The sequence below is a fragment of the Pleurodeles waltl genome, chromosome 3_1 (assembly GCF_031143425.1).
Source record: "Pleurodeles waltl isolate 20211129_DDA chromosome 3_1, aPleWal1.hap1.20221129, whole genome shotgun sequence".
In the NCBI taxonomy this organism is placed as follows: domain Eukaryota; kingdom Metazoa; phylum Chordata; class Amphibia; order Caudata; family Salamandridae; genus Pleurodeles; species Pleurodeles waltl.
In genome coordinates this window covers 1,979,429,782-1,979,449,613 of record NC_090440.1, presented here as the reverse complement: position 1 = coordinate 1,979,449,613, position 19,832 = coordinate 1,979,429,782, and the positions used below count along the sequence as shown (strand labels likewise).

Below are 19,832 nucleotides of genomic sequence, written 5' to 3'. Positions count from 1 at the left end.
TTTTTAAACACGCTGTTATTGCTCAAAGATGTTATGTACGTTGTTTAAGTGAGAGTGCTCACTGCGATGTCCACACGAAAACCAAGGACTACACTCTATCTATGGGGAAACAAACCTGGCCTTCAGTGGCTTGCAGTAATTCACAGCTTTAGCATTTATGGCATGGGGATGTCATATGGGATATGTTATGAGTTATGAGTAAATATGAGTTGTGCTGGGTTATATTTGCTCAGTTGGATGTGCAATTTGTGATGTATTGTTTAGGTGTGTTTTGAAAAGTTGTGTCATGTAGTTTAATATATATTGGATGTGTTGTTAACTGTATGTGTTGGGTTATGTGTGACTTGTCTTATATATGTTGTGTTAGAGACATGTTATATATGTACAGTTGTTTTACACATTTTGTGCAATATGTGTCATCTGCGTGTCATTCTGGACAAAATCACTTCAGCTCTATATGCATGAAATTGTAAGTATGAGTAGTGATAAAAGAGTGTAAATATATGGTAAACCATAAGTTCTGTGAATATTCCTAGTATTTACATAGCATTAACGCAGCATCACTGAGCTCTGTGGGCCCTATAATACAGGTCTGGGATTTCCACTGACCAGTTGTGTGTGGTTTTGTATGGTCAGTAGAGGTTGGTTAAATGTCTAGTTTAGTAATGGTTTGTGATGGAACTCACTGTCCTGGTTTTGTCCCATTCATCACCAATGAAAGCACAGATCTTTGCAACCATCCACCACTATGATCTAAGGTACTGCTGATATGGATGCATGTTTATTCACGGAGAAATCCTCTATTTACAAATAAATCCAAATTATTTATTTTACATTATTTTTTAGCTCAAGCGTTCAAGCGCTCTGACATGTTATAATCTATCTGTGGGCTTTTAACCACGCCCACGCAATGCCCATCACTATCACTCGCTTGCTTTTCAAAAATGCTTTATCAACATTGGTAAATGCTTTACTTTTGTCCCTCCTTGGGACGGTTTTGTTAAGACCTTGGCCATCGACCCTGTTACATGGCTAATGACACTTTTGCCGATTTGTTTGACTTCGAGCAAACTTCTTTTTCTTTTTGTGTCTCTCCTTCGCGCTAACGCCCATGGCAGCTGTGGCACTTTGAATTGGCTTGCTTATGTCAACTGTTTTACTTTTACTTTTCAATGTATGCGGCAAGAAAAGTCCAGTTAGGAATTTACAACGCTAATAGATTTAACTCGAGCAAACGCGAGACCCATTACACTGAAAATGCTTGTTTAGTGTTCAGACTTACCTGACTCCACTCCCCCAGGTATTTCTGTCAAGCCCTCCGGATGCAGGATGGCCAAGACCTTCTTCTCCCATGATGTCAGTTGTAGGGGAAGAGGTGGGGGGCCACCACCAGTCTTCAGGACCATAAGCTGGTGCTTCGACACCTTGGTGCGAACCTTTCCCCTGAGGTTGTTCCATTTCTTCCTGATGTTGTCCCTTGTGCACGGGTAGCTGCCTACAGAGTTCACTCTGTTGACTATCCTTTTTCACATTTTTATTTTCCTAGCGATAGTAGTTTGCTGGACTAAGGCTCCAAATAGTTGTGGCTCTACTCTGACGATTTCATCCACCATGACTCTTAACTTGCCATCTGTAAAACGGGAATGTTTCTGTGGTGACATGGTGGTGGAAATGGATTTAAAAATAGATTTACTGGTTTGGTGCTGTGTAATGAGGAGGTGACGGGGAGTAAATAGAGTGTAGAGGTGCAAGTATGTGTGGTGGGTCTGTGTTGAGGGTGTGAGATACGTGCTTAGTGTGAGTTAGAGGGGTCCCTAATCTATGGTTGCTGAAGTTTTAGGGCAGTGCTCTGGCTTTTGGTTGGCGTGGAGATGCAAAGGATTGTGGTGTGTGTGGAGGGGTGTGTTATATAGTGTGGTTTGTAGGTGTGTCAAGTGTGTGCATGTGTGTCAACTGTGTTGTTTTAAAAGCAGCCAGTGTGGTGTAGTATATTGCTGTGGTGACCACCGACCGCGCAGTGCCACCGACCGCGACTGCCATTGGAAGACCGCCATGGCGATTTTGTAATACGTTTGGATGTTGGTTGACAGGCTGGCAGTGCTGGTGGTCAGCCCGCCTATTTTCCGCCCTCCAGAGTCCTGGCAGGGGTCGGATTTTTGGCTGGCTTTTGGAGGGCCTGCCTGTGAAACTTGTAATATGGCAGTCTGTATGACCGCCAACATGGCGGTCGGCAACCTGGCAGTCCGACCACCAAACTCTTAATGAGGCCCATAGTTTTTTGTCCTTTTGGGGCCACATATCATGACGTGATTTTTGTTGATTCACTGTCAGGCAAAGACTGTTCATAAAATTAGTAAAAGAGCGCAATAAAATTTGAAGGCCATTTACCTGTGGGCGATAAGAATAAAATCAACCGCATATTAGAGTACGGGTACAGGATGATTCCGGAGGATGGGCATATCTTTTAAATTTTGTACTAATTCGCTAACCAGGCCTTTAATACAAAATAAAAATAGGGTTAAATTACATCCCTATCTAACACCTCAATTCGACCTAAGTTGAGAAGTGCATTTACCATCCTGGCTATACTGGATCTTTACAACCATTACCCAATGTGCATGTTTAATCAAATCCAGTTGAACACACAATGTATTTATCAATTCCCATAACTTCTCTCTAATCATGTCAACAGCACAGAAGCATTCCATAAAGGCCATGTGTAGAGGATCTATCCTGGCTTTGACTTATTTCCCAATCAAGAGGGACATATTTAATGATTGTTCAGCAGTGCCTACACAAGGGCGAAAACCAGAGTGGATGTCCAAGAAAAAATATTTTGTTCAAACCACTCCTCAAGCTTTTGAAGAATAACCCTTTCTAATATTTTTGGTGTAGAGTCCAAGAGGGATATGGGGTGATAACAGGACGGCTACGCCCTGTCGCCTTTTTTAAAAATTGGAACTATTATCAATTCCCTCCATGAATTAGGCAAATCACCCTTTATTGCAGCCTAAAGAACGTTGGTAATTAACAGTACCCAGAAAGAAAGGTTCTGCCAAAAGATATTAATAGGGATTCCATTAGGGCCTGTTGTTTTTACGAGCAGAACGTCTTAAAAGGACTTTTGACACATCTTGAATACTAATAGAGAATGTTGGCACCCTCAGAGGTAAAAATTGGGAGTTCCAGTTGGTCTGCCTCAGAGAAAGTATCAGTTTTAGACTCAAATACCCTAGAGAAATTAGTTACCCACTGCTCCTCTGAAATATGACATCTTGGGTCTGTCAATTCTGTAAAATGCAGCCGATTGCCAACTTCCCAGAAGGCCTTATTCTCCCTCCTATACATTGCTATCTCCATGTCTTCCCAGGCCTTTTTTTCTGATTTTTCTCTCTATGCTCTTCCAGTACCAACTTATATGAATGTCTGGCCTTTGTAAAATCTTCTGTTATGTGGAAAGGCTTTGGATACTAATCTGAGGGGTTTACGGGCTGCTCAACATGCATAGTTAAACCTTCTATAGATGGAGTATTCTTGTGGGCTTTATTTGAAGTTAACAAAGTAGAAATTGAGAAACAAATCCCCTCGAAACTACTAAGGGCCTCATTTCTGCTTTGGCAGACCAAGCGACGGACCCCCAAAGCCGCGGGGGTGAGACTGCTGTGATAATGTATTATAATGTTTCTATGGGCTGACCGGTGGAAACATCGTATTACGATGTTTCGGCTGGTCAGCCCGGTGGAAACAGTCCGACGGCTTGCTTAAGGGAGCTGAGGCCATTGCCGTTGCACACTACTACTCTCGGGATTACACTGTCTGCATAGCAGACAGTTTGCATTCTGAAGGGTGCTGGCTGGGTTTTCTGCACCCCCCTGTGACCCCCAGCAGTGGTTTTCTACCAGCCATTCCATGGCAGTGAAATCGCCATGGAAGGGCTGGTGGAAAGTGAAGTTGTGATCAGCACGGCGATGCTGCAATGGGCATTGCTGTGGCTGAACACGATTTCGACCGCTGCCACCCCATCGTGATCTGTGATCCTGGTGGTGGGGGTGGTCTCCTGGCAGTCTGGCTGCCAGAATTGTAATCTGGCAGTCGGACCACGAGTGTGAGTTTGGCGGGCAAAAGACCACCAAACTTGTAACGAGGCACTAAGTACTTCCTTTGGGGTGGCAGATTCAGAAAGACAGCTATCAAATTTTCCTTTATTTTTGAGAAATTCGTCAGGGTCAGTTTTGTCCGATTTATTCCTATGTACATGATAATCAAGGCTTATTAACAAAGGGTTATGATCACTAAAACATGTGAATAGAACCTGAGAACCTAAGGCAAATGGAGCAATGTCTCTGGAAATAAAATAAAATGTACTCCCCCTCCTGGTTCCTATATATGTTGGAAGTGAAACAGTACCATTTTGAAAAAAGTTGAAGAAAGGTTAATGATAAGTCGGTTCAGTGCCTCCCCATATGGTGTGTGGTTAAATGCGAGGTGTCCTCCCCCTTCCAATCCGTAACATCACCTATGTGATTACCACAATTTTGGCACGTTTTAATACTGAAATATACAGCCCATATCAGGACCGAGTGTCTTGGGCATCTTGGGCAACTGCTCAGGCAGACCTTAAGAGAGTTTTCTAGATCATCAATTACATTGGTAGGCTGTTTCGAGAAAAAGTTGTACTAAAAATAATTAACAATACATTAAAAACCTGGTAGAAGCAAGTGCAACATTTGGGACCATGGTGTATTAGATAACATTGCAACTTTTCCATTAGAATTTTTAAGAGAGATTAGCACTGCTAATCCCCCTTTTCGGCCTGCCAGATAAGGCCTGGAAAAAGGCCCATAGAAAAAAAAACCATAGAAAGAGCTTAGACCTTGCTCTTAATGTTTCTAAATAACGTAAACGCTATAATAGAGTGCTTGCCAACCATGGATTTTTTAAATTAACAATGATTTTTTTGGGTAATGACTATCCAGTTAACTCTCCAGCAAATAAGTATATGGTCCACCAAATCATCGGGCAAGCCAGAGTTCTTTTGACATCAATGGGTCATCTTAAGCTTTAAGTCGAGCCAGCTCTCGTGTGAATTTCCTCTTAACTTTGGCACCCCTCCAAAATGATGACATATAGTATGCACTCATGGTGTAACTGTATATGGTGCAACGGCCCCTCCTCCTTACTCTTCTGTGTTTGCTAATTTGAGAGTTGACGAGGCAGATGTTATTAGATGTTAAATTCCGATTAGGATTATCAGATGTAGCTATTGCGGGCTGTCAATGAGATGGAGGATTATCACAGAGATTCTGAGTCACTGAGGGCTCACTCTGCGGGTTCGATGCATTCCTTGTCTGAGGTGGGAGCTGATTGCTTCCGTTTTGTACGTCAAGCACATTTTGAACCTTGTGCTCCAAGGATTTGATTTGGCTGGAAATCCACTAGCGAAAGTCCACCAACAAGCCCTCCATTTTGCTAAGGAATGATTTGAAGGTTTCTTCTGCCCAGGCTTGTGAGATATTGACATTGTTGGATTTAGAACAGCTACACTCAATGTTCAAACTAGTAGGGACCTATGCAAATGTCTTTGATGTTAAACTCTCTGTTTTTTTCCCGCCCTCGTTTCCGTTTAGATGGTGGCGGTTTAAGTATGCTATGCTGAGTGTCTTTTGAAATTCTTGTAATTTCATTAATAAATGAGTCCTGAATAATGCAAGGGTTATTTATCTCAGGAGTAACTCTGAAGGCAGTTTTTAGGTTGAGGCTAGGCAGTGCACATGTGCTGTCTCTTGACATGCTGTAGTCTACTTCTGTAGGCTTTCACTACGCCCATCACCCCCCCCATGACTTTCATTCATCCTTGGTCTGCCTTTCAAAATTCCTTTGGATTGTTAGGTGAATGCTTAAGGTTTGTTCCACCTTGAGGCTTTTTTGTTGCCGCCTTAGAGACTGACCCTGTTACATGGATTATTGCACTATGGGACATATTATACCTTAGTGTCGGCGCACTACATTTTTCTTTGCCCTCTCCGCTTTGTGGAGGTATGTTGTTTCTTCATCTGGCATCTCGCTGTTTCTTTGCAGTGTCTGCAGCTGCCAAAGGCTGCAAGCTGGAGCACTTTACATGAGCACCAGTTAAATTTGCAGCCCCATTCCTAAATTCTTCCCAAGTTATCAGTTGAAAAATATTCAAACTGGTGCCTTTTAAATAGAAAAAAACAGAAGGGAAACCCTCAACATGGCTCTCCCCAGCATAGCAGGAGACGTGATGCTACAATATTCACTGCACTCAGGAAATTCGCCCCATAATGCTTCGTGGGGCATTCCTTTTACAACACATTTTTGCCCATAGCTCAGCCTGTGGTGGTCCTAGGACAATGGGACCACCACCAAAACGTTCAGCATGACGTCCAGCTCATCTTCTGGGTGCCCACACTAGGGTGGGGGACCCCAATATCATAACCTCTCACACCATTCAATGTCTTTTTAAGCTCCCTCATGGCAGGAGCTTTTGCTTTACACCTGGGAGTAGTTTGTGTTCTAAGGGCCTCGTTTGTAATAATATTCTAACAGGTGTGCTAGGTCTGAAAGATGTGTAATGCACTATCCCGTCTAAGACCTGAATATATGGTTACATTTCAGTGCTCTCTGTCATTCTTTTTTCATGTGGTTATGCCCTCTAGCGGTTGACTATATGCTTAGAGGACCATGTTGCTTCCAAATGCTGTTTTTATTGTGGTGCCCTCTAGGGGATCATCTGACCATTACAGCCTCATGCCAAGTGTATGAAGGAATGAATGCACAAACAGTTTATTTCTGATAAAGGTTCTATGTGCTGCATGACTAAATACTTATAGGGTCCTAAAGTCGCCCTCTAGTGTCCCTGGGTGTCCCGGTCATTCACAAGCCAAAGGCTGGCTATCCTCAGAGCAGCAGAGAGTCCACTGAGCACTGCACATCTGAATCCAGGTGCTGGCTTCACCCTCCTCCGCTGCACCGGCAGGGAGTGATGCAACCAACTGACTCTCACTGTGTGCATCATGCCACATTTCCCAGAGGGGAGTTCCTGAGTGTGTAAGCACCGTGCGACATCTCTCTAAACCAATCCTGATGCTGCTCCTGGTGCTACAGCAGCCCAAGGATTGGCTAGGGCAAGCGACCTCACCGCTCACTACTGAGACAGGGGGCTCCGCCTTTATGTCTCCCCGGCTTACTAATGCAAGACTGTAAGACGCCTTTAGTGCGCATGACAGTCTGAATGGTGAAAGGGATCAGTCCAAACTGACATGCTCACTTGGGCCCATTTGTGCTGACTACTTAGAACTATGGGTGTGTATATCAACATTGTGAAGCCCCACCCCCTCAGGCCTGCGCTGCCTTCTCCAGGACCTGTTTGGAATTAATTGTCCCCATTGCCTACTCTTGGCCTGGTCTTGGCCCGGGCACGTGCTCAGGCGCCCCCCTACAAAGCAGGAGGCAGCGCTAGATTTCAAAGTGCACTTTGGTGCTGCCGGTCTCCTCCCCTCATCATCACAGCCTCAGGAGATTCTGGCCTTGGAAGTAGTAGGGCCTTTATCGTTTAGTGCATCCAGCACCACAGGAGGCTGCGCAGGATTTCAAAGTGTTTGACAGCATCCCGGTCTCCTCCCCTCCTTGTCAGAACCTCAGGGGATTCTGGCTGTGGACATCCTGGGGCCTCTCTCCCATAGTGCATCCCACACTGCGGGAGGCAGCACAAGATTTCAAAGTGCTCGCCGGCAAGGAGCATGTTTGCAAACATGAAGAATAAAAATGAAACCTCTATTTTCTAGCTGACCCTGCCAGTTCAAGCCCCCACATGCTCAAATTCCTGCACCTCTGGACCTTGGATGAATCAAGGTAAATCACTCCTAGTTCCCCTGCAGGGAGATAACTCTGTTATTAGTTGGCAATCTGACATTCTGATCCGCCATCTTAGTTTCAAATATCTTTGTGCTCATATAGTGACGGTGCCCGAACTTACAATCTTTGTCAATCTTACTCCCCTCCTCTGGACAACTAAAGCCAGATTCACTTCCTGGTCCTCTCTTCCTCTCAGCATTCTTAACCATATTGCCCTTATAAAAATGATGGTACTCCTGCTCTTCTTATACACCCTGCAGAACTTTCTTATTCGCTTTGAGGGGTAGACCTCCACATATTTCTCTTGTCAAATGTTGCTGCTCTGTGAACGATGGCAGCATGGGGCAGTTGTTATCAGACTGTATTACTGGGCGTCCTAACTTTTGGCCATCAATGCTTGGTTGACCCGAGGTTGGAGCAACCCGACTGGAGTTGGCCTGTCTCGTTTGAATGGGGTGATGCAATACCTTTACAGCAGACCCGGTCACCTCTGTATCCCAGAACTTACTAGAACAATTTTTCTGGTGTGGCAGGCTACCAATATATTTCTCTGGCAGGAGCATTGTGATGTCAGAATTAATTGTAATAACCTTATAATAGTTGAGTTCTGAAGTCTTTTCTTTATAATCGGTATTTGGTGCATCACAATCACGCCAAATGTAAAGAAAATAGTGACTACAATTTATACACGGAGTTCAGATTCTCTTGTACTATAATGTATTTGTTTTGGCAATATTATTGTAGTCAATATTGTGTGAGGTGATATTTTTGACATATCATATATTAATCGAAATGTGACAATGTTTTTTGTTTCCTATACTTGTGTTTGCAATACAAGTAAAAAGCAATATTTTTAACCATATTTGCATTCTCAATAATTGTGGTTTTATTAGTTAAGTATAGGAGGGCAACATTTTTGTTATTATTTATTTTCTGATATTTGTGTGTCTCAATATTTGCCTTGTACAGAAGTCTTGACTGATAGCTGACTCTCTTCAGACACCCAAGCCTTATTAGGTGGCCAGGCCCTTACAACCCACAGGCTCGTACAGAAGTCTTCATGGATAGTCCACTCCCTGTACACAGCTAGGACCTGTTAGGTGGGCAAGCCCCCACTACACAAATTCTTTGTTCTGTATCAGACCCTTTGCAGGTTGGTGATCTCTCTAGTACAACAAATGAGATATGAGTGACCAACCCTCTATTATGCACAGCTTATGCCTTGTACAGATGTGCCAATGGAGAGCCAAATCCCATCAGACACCCACGCTCCCCTTAGGTGACCTAGCCCCTAATAAGTACACCGTATCCTTGTATAAAAGAGCTCATGAAGAGTGCACTCCCTCCACACCCCCATGTCCCATTAGGTGGCCAAGGCCCCACTATGCACATCCTTTGCCCTGTACAAAAGTCTTTACGGAGAGCCAACTCCCTCCAGATACCCTACCCCATTAAGAGACTAAGCCTCTACTAAACACAGCCTTCATCTCGTGACATCAAAGCTTCATTAGGTGGCCAAGCCCCTATTACACATATCCTTTGCGTTGTATATAAGTCTTTACAAAAAGCCCACTCCTTCCAGATACCCAAGTCCCATTTTGTGACCTAGCTTTATTACGCACACACTTTACTTTGTACGGAAGTCTTCATGGAGAGCTCACATGCCTTCAGATACCCAAACCCCATTAGGTGGCCGAACAACTACTATGCACATCCTTCACCTCCAGTTATGCAAGCCTTGTTCTGTGGCCAGGCCCCTACTACACACACCATTTGTGCCAAGACACCCAAGTCCCATTAGGAGGACAAGCTAATACACACACCATTCACCTTGAACAGGGTTCTTCACAGAGCACCCACTCCCTCCAGTCTGCCAATTTTCATTAGGTGGCCAAACCCCTACTAAGTACATCCTTTGCTTTGCACAGAAGTCTTCACAGTGAGCCCACTCCCTCCAGAAAATCAAGCCCCATTAGGGGCCCGAGCCCCTAATGCACACACTCTTCACCTTGTACAGATGTCTTCATGGAAAGCCCACCTCCTTCAAACACCCAAGCCCCATTAGGTGGCCATGGCCCTACTATGCACACTCTTTAGCGTTTACAGAAGTATTGATGGATAACCCACTCCCTCCAAAACCCCAAACGCCATTAGGTAGCCAAGCCCTACTAAGCACACCATTCACCTTGTACAGTGGTCTTAATGGTAAGCCCACTTCCTCTACTCAGCAAAGCCCCATTAGGTAGTCCAGCCTCTACTAATCACTCTCTTCACCTCCAAATACTCAAGCCCCATTAGATGGCCAACCCCCTAGAATGCACACCCTTCGCCTTGTACAGAAGTCTTTACAGAGTGCCCACTCCCCCCCAGACAGGCAAGCACCATTAGGTGGTTAAGCTCCTACTACAGACACACTTTGCCTTGTACAGAAATCTTCATGGACAGCCCATTCCCTCCAAAGAACCAAGCCCCTTTAGGTGGCCAAGCCCATGCTACACACACACACTAATCTGAAGGAGGTGCCGGGTTTTGCTTCAAATCTATGGCCCTCACTAGGAGTTTGGCAGGCGGGAAAGGCTGCCCGCCCAATTCCCGCAGGTCTGGAGACTGCCAGTGTGGCCTCCTTCCCGCTGGCCCTATTATGAGTTTCCTACATGCCCAGCGGGAAACGCACAACAACATTGACACCGGCTCGTAATACGGCCAATGACAATGCTGTTGTGCGTCGAGTGCACCAGCACCCATCGCGCAAATCACTGTTTACAAAGCAGACAGTAATTTGTGTGATGGGGCTGGCCATGGGGTCCCCTGCACTGCCCATGCCAAGTGCATGGGGAGTGCAGGGGCCACCCTGAGGCCCCTGGCATCATGTCTCCGCCAGCATTTTAAACACCAGTGGAGAGAGGGGTCGTAATCTCCTGGGCATCGCTGTTCTGGCGGATTGGGATCACCAGCACCGCCAGGCCGACTAGTAGCGGAAAAGTGGAGGTGCTGGAGGTCCGACCATGGCGCTTTCACCACAGTCGTAATGTCGCGATCAGACCGCCACTTTGGCATCGGCCTTACCGCGGCTGTAAGTAATCATGGCGGTCTGGTGACCGCCTGGGTCATAATGAGGCCCTATGTGTAAAAGTGATTGTAGATATAGATTTGCATCAAAATTCATGAATGGATGATTGACAATACCTATACAACACCCATGGAGCAGCCTCTTGATGCTGAGTACTTAGTGCAAGACATTGCATTGCACTGCATTGCATAACTATTAATTATAAACCAACAGAAAAAATATTTTCTGTAGATTATAAAGAGAAATTAAAATTTTATATCAGGTTTGTATTACTTACAGAAACGCAAATCTGATGCAATCTTCTTCAAAATGTAAGATACATCTATTCTTATAAGTACTTAAGTTTTATTTCAACATATATCGTAAGACTTACCTTTTATTAAGAATAGTGAGCTACTGCAGACTATTAGGATATACAAAATTAAAGACACATTTAAGAAAGTGGTTTTGAAAAGAACTATTTGCTTTTTTGTTTTTCTTAATTTTTTTTTATCATTTCAATTTTTGAGAGTTCAACTTAAACACAACAAGGGCATCTGAACTTGGGCATTGAACAAAAAAAACTCCTTCTGCTGCTGGCACTTGTGTCCCTGCACCAGCTTTATACACGCAGATACACTAGCTTGGAGCAACGGCTGCATTATGTAATCATGTGCTGGTACTCTGGCACTGTGTCCCTTTGCTGCTACAGGACTTGAGATGGGACACTATCTCCTGGGCCAACTGATGGTCCAGTGCCAGATATTGATGCCTCTTCTTTCTCCGCCTCTTTTCGGCGCTCTGCAACAGCAAAGTGCCTGGGATGCATCGCTCTCATATGCTTCCACATTCCCAACATACCAAACAAATATTGTTTAGCAGTCCCCCTACTAAACTGCTTCTGGCAAAGTTCACAGGTTACATACTTTTCCCACACCACCTTCTCTCCAGGTGGTATTGAGAAGAGTTGCACCTCACTCACTTCTATGGTGTCCTTGTAGTCTCCTCTTCTTCCTCCATCTCTTCATGTCTGTCCTGACCAGATGCCAAAATCTGGCCAAGATGAAATTCTCCCAAAAAGTTAACACTTAAACTGTTTTTTTTATGAAACCTGTGCTTTATCCTCTACCATGCGTAATTGAACTATTAATAAACACCTGCTTCATCCTCCACCATGCTTAATCGAATTACTAATCAGTCCTCCCTCCTTTTGTTGGAAGTTGGCTGTATATCAGTACATCATTTACATCTAGTATGCTTAGCACTAGAGATGCAGAGCAGGTTCTCAGAGTAGGCACCCTTATTCGCATTCTCGCTACAGACTGCTCCGGCTATCTGTCAGGAGACGTATTGTATACCATACTCCAAAGAGCCAATCTTAACACAAAACTGGATAGCTTTCATATCTATTGCTGTTTCAATTGCCACTTTCCTCACTTTCTGTGTTTGACCCATCAACAAGAGCATTTTGGTTTTGACATCACTAGATTTGTCATTCTTCCTGCTCCGAATAGAGCATTACAAGCAAAGCCACTTTTGAAATAACACCAGTTTGCTGGTTTTCAGTGCCAGTTATAGGTCACCTGAAAAACTGCCGAAGTGTGTACGATACAACCTAAATCTTGACAGCCTACTATAAACAAACATTGGCAGTGCTAATTGGTCTCGCTTGTGTTTATAACTAAGTGAGACCCAGGTGTGTAGCTCGGTAAGATTGGAGGGGATGTGAGCTTCACATTTTCTGACAACCAGACTGGCATATAATGTGTAAAACCACTTATTCAACAAGCAGGGTGCATGAGAGGGGCCTAAAGGGCAGCAGAAAGGGAGAGGAATGCAGATTAGTAAGAGTACTAAGAGAGAAAACAAAATATTTTGTAAAATAACCATTATTTTTTAGGGCTTTCAAAGCAGAGAGTGAGCAAGTATGTTTGTGTTTTTTGTCTGTGTGTATGTAAATATTCCTGCTGATATCAGACTGACATCTCACAATACCTGATTGAAAGCACCTGTACCCAACTACTTATCAGAAAATACATTTATTAGGGGGGGGTGTACCACCCCACACACCCACACTGAAGCTACGTCCCTGGTGAGACCGATTGACATTTCCAATGCTTGTTTTTTTGCTGACTTCTCATTCCTAAACAGTTTGTAGAAAAGTGAAAGTGGAAATAATTTTAATTTTTAATATTAAAATGTACGTGTTTCTGTGATTCATCTGGCTGGGTATTAATCTGAGGTCATGAATCTACAAGAGACATCCTGCGTGGAGAACTTTTGCATTCACTACTTTTTGGAAATAAGATACCGCCACTTCAAGAAAACTCTGGAGTGCTATTCTTTCCCTCCACAAGTTATAAAGTTGAACTGTATGTTAAGAATTAACGATTATTAATTGAATAGTTTATTGTACAGATAATAAAAGTCCATACAATTAAAACAAAAAAGAAACCATCAATAATATATTTGCAAAAAATAAAAATAGCCCCATCTGCACATACAAACCAATGAATCAGACATTAAATACATACTAAAATACTCAATACTTTTTATACGCAAACTTCAGTAAAAGCATTCCCACAATGGTATTGTAAAACCTACAATTAAAAAAATAACCGGACCTCTACAAACCAGAACCCCACATGATACATAATAAACAGTGAGGCCCACAGTGCTCAAGGCCCTAAAGTGCTTAAGTGCATTGAATGATCTTAAGTTAGCTACCAACAAAGATCAAAACCCATGATACAAAGTTGAAGCTCAACGACTTGACAAAATTGGTACAAACCCAAATGTGGCAAGAGCGGGTGAGAATTTCAAAAATAATTATCCACTGCTCATAGTGCCCCTAAATTTGGTCTGAGCAACTTTAAGAAATTCGGTCAGTAAAACATTCAATATTGAATTCACAGGATCCAAAGACATAATAATAGCCTGCCGACAGGAGCGCATCCCCAATTCATTCCAATTACTCCGAAGCAGAGATCTACTCACCTTAAGCAGGGCTGGACATAAACAAACCACATGTTCAATTGTTTCTACCCAACAGCTACAACCCTTGCACATCACCCCCTCCTCCCAAGTTAATTGCCATGTGAGTAGATGTTTTAGAGAACCCCAGTCGCCCATCCTTAAGGTCATAAATGCCTCTTTTAGACAGAACCCGTAAGAGCAAGAAAAATAGCCAGCTGGAGTATCTGGCTTAAATTAATTAATTACCGACGAGGCATGCTTGCGTTTGGCAAGGAGGGTACGATTCGAATGGTACGAGTGTAACTGTATAATCTTTTTAACACCCAGTTTGAAAAGAGAATGAGGGGAGGGTTACTTGCCCAGAGGTCCTCTGCTTTTAATCGCCGTTTACAATCAGCCAGAAAGTGAAAATGCGACCCCTTAGTTTTTGACGTACTCATTTCCAGCCACAGAACTGCCTCCAAGGTACCTCTCTTGGCCCGGCGTAACTTATGACTAAGCTTTAAGAAGGCACCAGCACCTACTGCCTGCTAATCCAAATGCCCAACTTCCAACCTTACCTGCGCAGGAGAAGCAAGTTGTGGTACGTGGAAAACTCTCTTGTAGATCTTATTAACCAGCCTATTTAATAAATAAGAGCCTTTACCCAGCAACATTTCCTGACCATAAGACAATGAAAGGATAATCTTTGCTCTCATAACTTCCATTAGGGAGAGGAGATTCAGCCCCTTGCTAATCTGTTACTCGCTTTCTTTAAACTCTGAGTTTTCCTAGAAATAGCAAAGGGCAGAAATGAGGTGCAGTTATGAGCGGGTTGATGAAACCATGACTTTAAGAAGGAATAAAATGTATCCCATAACTTAATTGGGGACGTACAACCAGATCCTTCAGAATCAAAGAAATTAACACATTCAGCCATTACTGTACCACTAATAAAAGGGTTCCATTTTATATGTTTTAGTGACTCAGAACAAACGCTGCCACCCACAGCCTGCATGACATCATGGAAATGAAAACTAGATTTTATAGTTACAATTTGGGGACGGTGATCACTTTCGCTCCGGGTGGAAAACAAAAACTTCTCAATAAGAGGAAACGATTCCATGTTACAAAATGGTATAGTCCAAATAAGAATAGGATTGGCCGTCTGATCTCGTCCAACAATGAGGAGCATCATTGTACGAACGGCCATTCAAAACTTTGAAGCCCATACTATTTAAATGAATTACTACGTACTCTCCCAACGGACAGTGTGGGCAACCCTGGGGCCTCAGTTGTTCAGGAACAAATTACAAGATTACAAAGATCAGGGCATTCAAGAGCTTCTGCAGCGTCCTGAAACAAATTAAATTTAAAATCCCCAGTTATAAGGTAATCAGAATGTGGCTATTCCCCAGTTACATCATTCAAAATCTGCATTAGTCGGGACAGCCTTCCCCTTTTTTCCTTTGTCCCAGGGGCGATATAGACAGTAATCACTATGAGAGTTTGCTGCAAGCTCCAGTTCCTAATCACAATCCCCTGAATCCAGTTGTCATCTCAAGCCAGTGGCGAAATACACCCTTTTAGTTTGACAGTGACATAAGTAGCCAACCCACCCTTAGCACGGCCATTCTTACTCTTTCTATGGGCTGGTTTCCATATTTCTAAATACCCCAACAACAGGCAACTGTTCTCAGCTCATGTTTCCTGAAGGTTGATCAAATCATAAGTGTTTGAAAAAGATGAAATCAACCGAATCAAATTTATGCATAACCCCATTGATGTTCCAGGAGCATAAGGACAAATGTTCAAACATTGGCACTACGGCCCCCACTCCCAGGGGTCATTGGCGTCGCCCATGCAAAAGAGCAGAGGGCAACCAATCCCAATTGATCCCTTGCTAGCAACTGGCACCTGTGCTACTAGTGCTGTTGATGGAAGTGGCACTGCCCTGAGCACCTTTCAGAATTGAAAACGGCTTCGATGCTATAGGAACCATTGAACTTTGGGATTCAGATAACAGCACAGGGTAGCCGGACTCCTTATAAGGAATAATTATAATACCCCAAGAGTGGAATATATCTTTCTTGGTGAGAATGGACTGAGCTATAGGGACGGCGATCAATGGGACCAAGGCGGATTCTCAAGCTTGAGACCCCCTTGAGACAAGAAATTCAATAGAGACAATGTCACTAGATCCAATGTTACTCATTTCCGAGATGGCTTTGAAGAGTCGTAAAATGTTCCCTCTATTTAAAATATTCTGGGCATCCTCCCTCCTGCCCCCACCCCCCCCCCCCCCCCCCCCCCCCCCAGGTTAAACACAAGTTTGGTAATTGCACACTTCGATGAGGCCTTTGCGGGGCACATAATTGAATTTGGAAGATGGATTGTGATATCTCGTGTACGGGCAGCCCTTGGTGACTCATAAACAGGGCAGCCCTTGGTGACTCGTAAACACAATGCCTCAAAGGCAATAAAGTAGGCTGTTTGAGTGCTTCCATTCTTATGACTTTACCTGGCATAATGACAGGATTGTAATATGTTTTTGCTTTCTTGCAGACACTGGCTGGCCACGGCATACGTCTGGTTTTTAATCCCTTACATGGTCTACGACATCTATGCCATGTATCTCTGCCACTGGTACAAATGCAAAGTGAAAGGCGACTTGGATGCTAAGAGGCATTTTGTGACAGCAATGAACAGTTTTCTGCAAAAAGACTTTCTCATGTGCGTGCATCACGTCGCAATTCTATCAATCCTGGTCCCTATTTCTCTGGTGAGTATTCACTATTGATTCACGCTTTCCATTCGATGCAGCAGTTGCTCCGCACCAGGCAGAACTTCTGAAGCGGCTATAGGAGTGAAAGTAAGAGGTTTCAGTAAGGTTTCCCCTGGGCAGTTTTAATCTAGGATTGGTCACTGTTCTTTGCTCTGCCTCCTCCTCCTACTCTCTTGGCAGTAGTAAACCTGATGTTGGTTCTTCGGGTGATTCTTAAGGGGGGTATGCTGCCGGGCCTATTTCCTCTCATTACCTATTTGTAGTCTAGCTTCCCACAGAGCCATAATAAAACCCTTCAGATCTGCAGTCTGTGAGAACAGGTTTTAAGTTGCTGTGAGTGGGGATTGTAGTGCAGCACCTCCCGGAGTACTGCTCTCTGGAGACATTACTTTAGTAGTTACATTCTGTGCATTCCTGTTTAAGAATGTGCTTCCCTGAAAACCCAGAGCACCTTGGAAATGTAACACTGTAAGCTTAGGGCGTGCACCGTTCCTGAAAAGGTATTTGCATTTCCAAAATGCTTCTCTTTACAGCAAATCACTTTGTTGTGCAGTGAGTTATATGCTGCCCAGCGCACACATCTATTGTGGTGATGTTGCCATAGTTGAAGTTCATGTGAAATGTTTAACTACTTTCCTACCGCCCTATTGAATACATGCACGCTAAAACACTGTTTTCTCCTAAATACAGTGGATGTGGAACATTTTATTTTGAAACAGTGAATAAAGAACGCATTGCTAATAGATGATGCAACCATAGCTGTATGAAAGGAGCGTTTTCTCCAGACCACTGCAGTATCGTAGCTCACATACCTTCCCCAAGAAGTTGAAGAGTGCTTTTCTGAACAAGCACTGGCAAAGTCAATATGTCTAGCTTCTTCGAGATCAATTGGTTTTTATCAATGTTTGTTAGCCATGTTGCACAGCAGAAGGCTGTATAAGTTTATATACTGGTCTTTACTAGGCTAGCAAAGCTTAAAGTAAAACAAAAGTGCTATACCTCAATTAGAGTCATAAGAGTGCCTGGACATCGGCGTCGCTCTTCATGTGTTACCTCTATGCATATTTTTAGACCAGCAAAACCAACTTAACCCTCTAAGATAGTTAAAGCCAAAAAGTAGTTAGTTTCCATGTGCTCACAGTAGTACCTTGCTCATTCTTGTTCAGCCAGTTGCCCTCAAGTTTACTAAGACCACTTCACTTTTGTGGACCCCCACTGAAAAACTATTGGAAGGCAGAAATCCCAGCTGAAGCAATTTCTATGATTCGAACCTCAAAACACACAAAACTACAGACACGTGTATCACACAAATGCACAAATTAGGGCATATTTTATTTCATTCACAAACAAAAAATATAAAAAATTGAAAGTTGAATTTTAATGGGAATGTTGGAGCTTTTAAATAGTGGTTTTATTTCTAAATGGTAAAGCAATATACTATGCTTTCTGTGGGAAGAGTACATTCTTTCACCTTGCAGAAATTAGCAGGAGATTAGAATGAGTTAGAAGGGGATTAGAATTTACTTTCTGCTAAAATATATTTAGATTATGAGGTAAGAGAGGTATTTGCATACCTTCCACCCTTCTGTTTCTCCTTCCTCCTGGAGTGATAATCATTGGGAATGAAACTGGAAGTACTATTGGAACACGTACGAAAAGTGTTTTTCTTTGAAAGAGAGAAAGTGGTAAGCCTGGGGCAGGGATACAGTTCATGTCAGACCAGATCAGGGATTATTTGCCTTTGATGGCGAGGGGGCTGCCCTGCCATGGCTGTGCAAAATGGCCAAGTTCAACCCCTTCAATACTTGACTCAATGGTAGCAATGGCTTTCAGTCACAGGCATGGGGAGAGTTTGCTGGAAGCTTAATACTCAACAATGTCCCAGTATCGCACAAACAGAATGTCTAACCTAGGGCTTCACTTTGTTAAAAAGTACACATTACATACTGAAATCTCAGTGCTACACACCACTGGTAGCAGATATGAATGCTTCACTGTCAAGGAGGAACTGCACTCGGACCAGTATTCTTCTCCCTTCCCCCTTCTTCCTCACTCTGCTTTTCCCTGCTTCAAGTTCTGTCTGGGGCAGTTTTCAAGCACAGGTGCATGCATTTAGCATCCCTGGGTGTTATTTTCTCGCCACAGTGGAGTATGTCAATGCCTCTTCCTTGGCCGGCAAAGACCCATAGCATGCCTGTAGCTTACTTCCTCTTCTGTGAGGAGACGAGTTGGCTGAAGATGCTCTCATGCCCGGGTCGCAACCATAGCATGCAGTAATGGAGGCCACCACCAGGAGTCTCTGCAGGTATCAGTATCAGCACAGGTCTTGTGCTGGTGATAAGCCAGCTTCTGCTCTTCTGATGATGTGGGGCCTTTTGTTGTGTGGTCACATAACATTGGCAACTCTGTCAGAAACCACCTCCTTAGGAAATCCTACCCTGGTAAAGATACCAATTAGGGCCTTGGCTACTGCAGGAGATGTAGTAGACCTAAAAGGAATTGCTTCAGGATACTTGGTAGCATGATCAACTACTACCAATATATATTGGTTTCCTGAGGCTGTGGGTGGCTCAAGTGGACCCACTATGTCACCAGATTTGGTTTCTCTGGTCTCAGTGTACAGGAGTCCCTCCTCCCAATAGACCCTGTGGGAGCCACTGACATCTCCTTTTTCCTGTGCAGCTGCTTGCTGTCACAGGCCTTCAAGAGTGGGGCAGGTCCTCTGTCCCTGGCACAGCTGTTCCCTAGAGGGTCCCCCGGGCCCAAGAACTCAACCAGGTAAGGGTCCAGTTCCATGGGCTCAGTTCCCTCTGGGGTTGGTAAGACTTCTTCCTGAGAAGAGAAGTCTTGTGCTTTTTGCTGTTCAGAAGCTGGTCCCCCAGTCTTCTTGCCTTTCCTCTTGGAAGGGTAGGCCATTACTCCAGGCCCCAACAGTTCTTTTCACCCTTTGCTCAGCTTTGCCCTCTAGTCTTTAAACACACCATCTCAGGGATTTCCAGCATGGCTGCATGGGTATTGAGCTCTACTTCAGCCCATGCTGAGGACTCCAGATCATTCCCTAGCAGGCATTCATCTGGGATTGCAGAAGAGACCACTACCTGCTTCAGGCCAGTAACCCCTCCCCATTCTAAAGACACCATAGCCATGGGATGTATCTTAGTTACATTA

The 19,832-nt window shown here is 43.8% G+C and overlaps 1 protein-coding gene across 1 annotated transcript in view; it reads left to right on the top strand.

Annotated features, from left to right (window-relative positions):
• Positions 1 to 19,832, top strand: part of TLCD3A (TLC domain containing 3A) — a 172,467-nt gene that overhangs the window by 77,334 nt on the left and 75,301 nt on the right. The window contains exon 3 of the mRNA XM_069226379.1: positions 16,445 to 16,661. Within this exon, the coding sequence (XP_069082480.1) occupies positions 16,445 to 16,661 (217 nt within the window). The remainder of the gene's footprint in view (positions 1 to 16,444; positions 16,662 to 19,832) is intronic.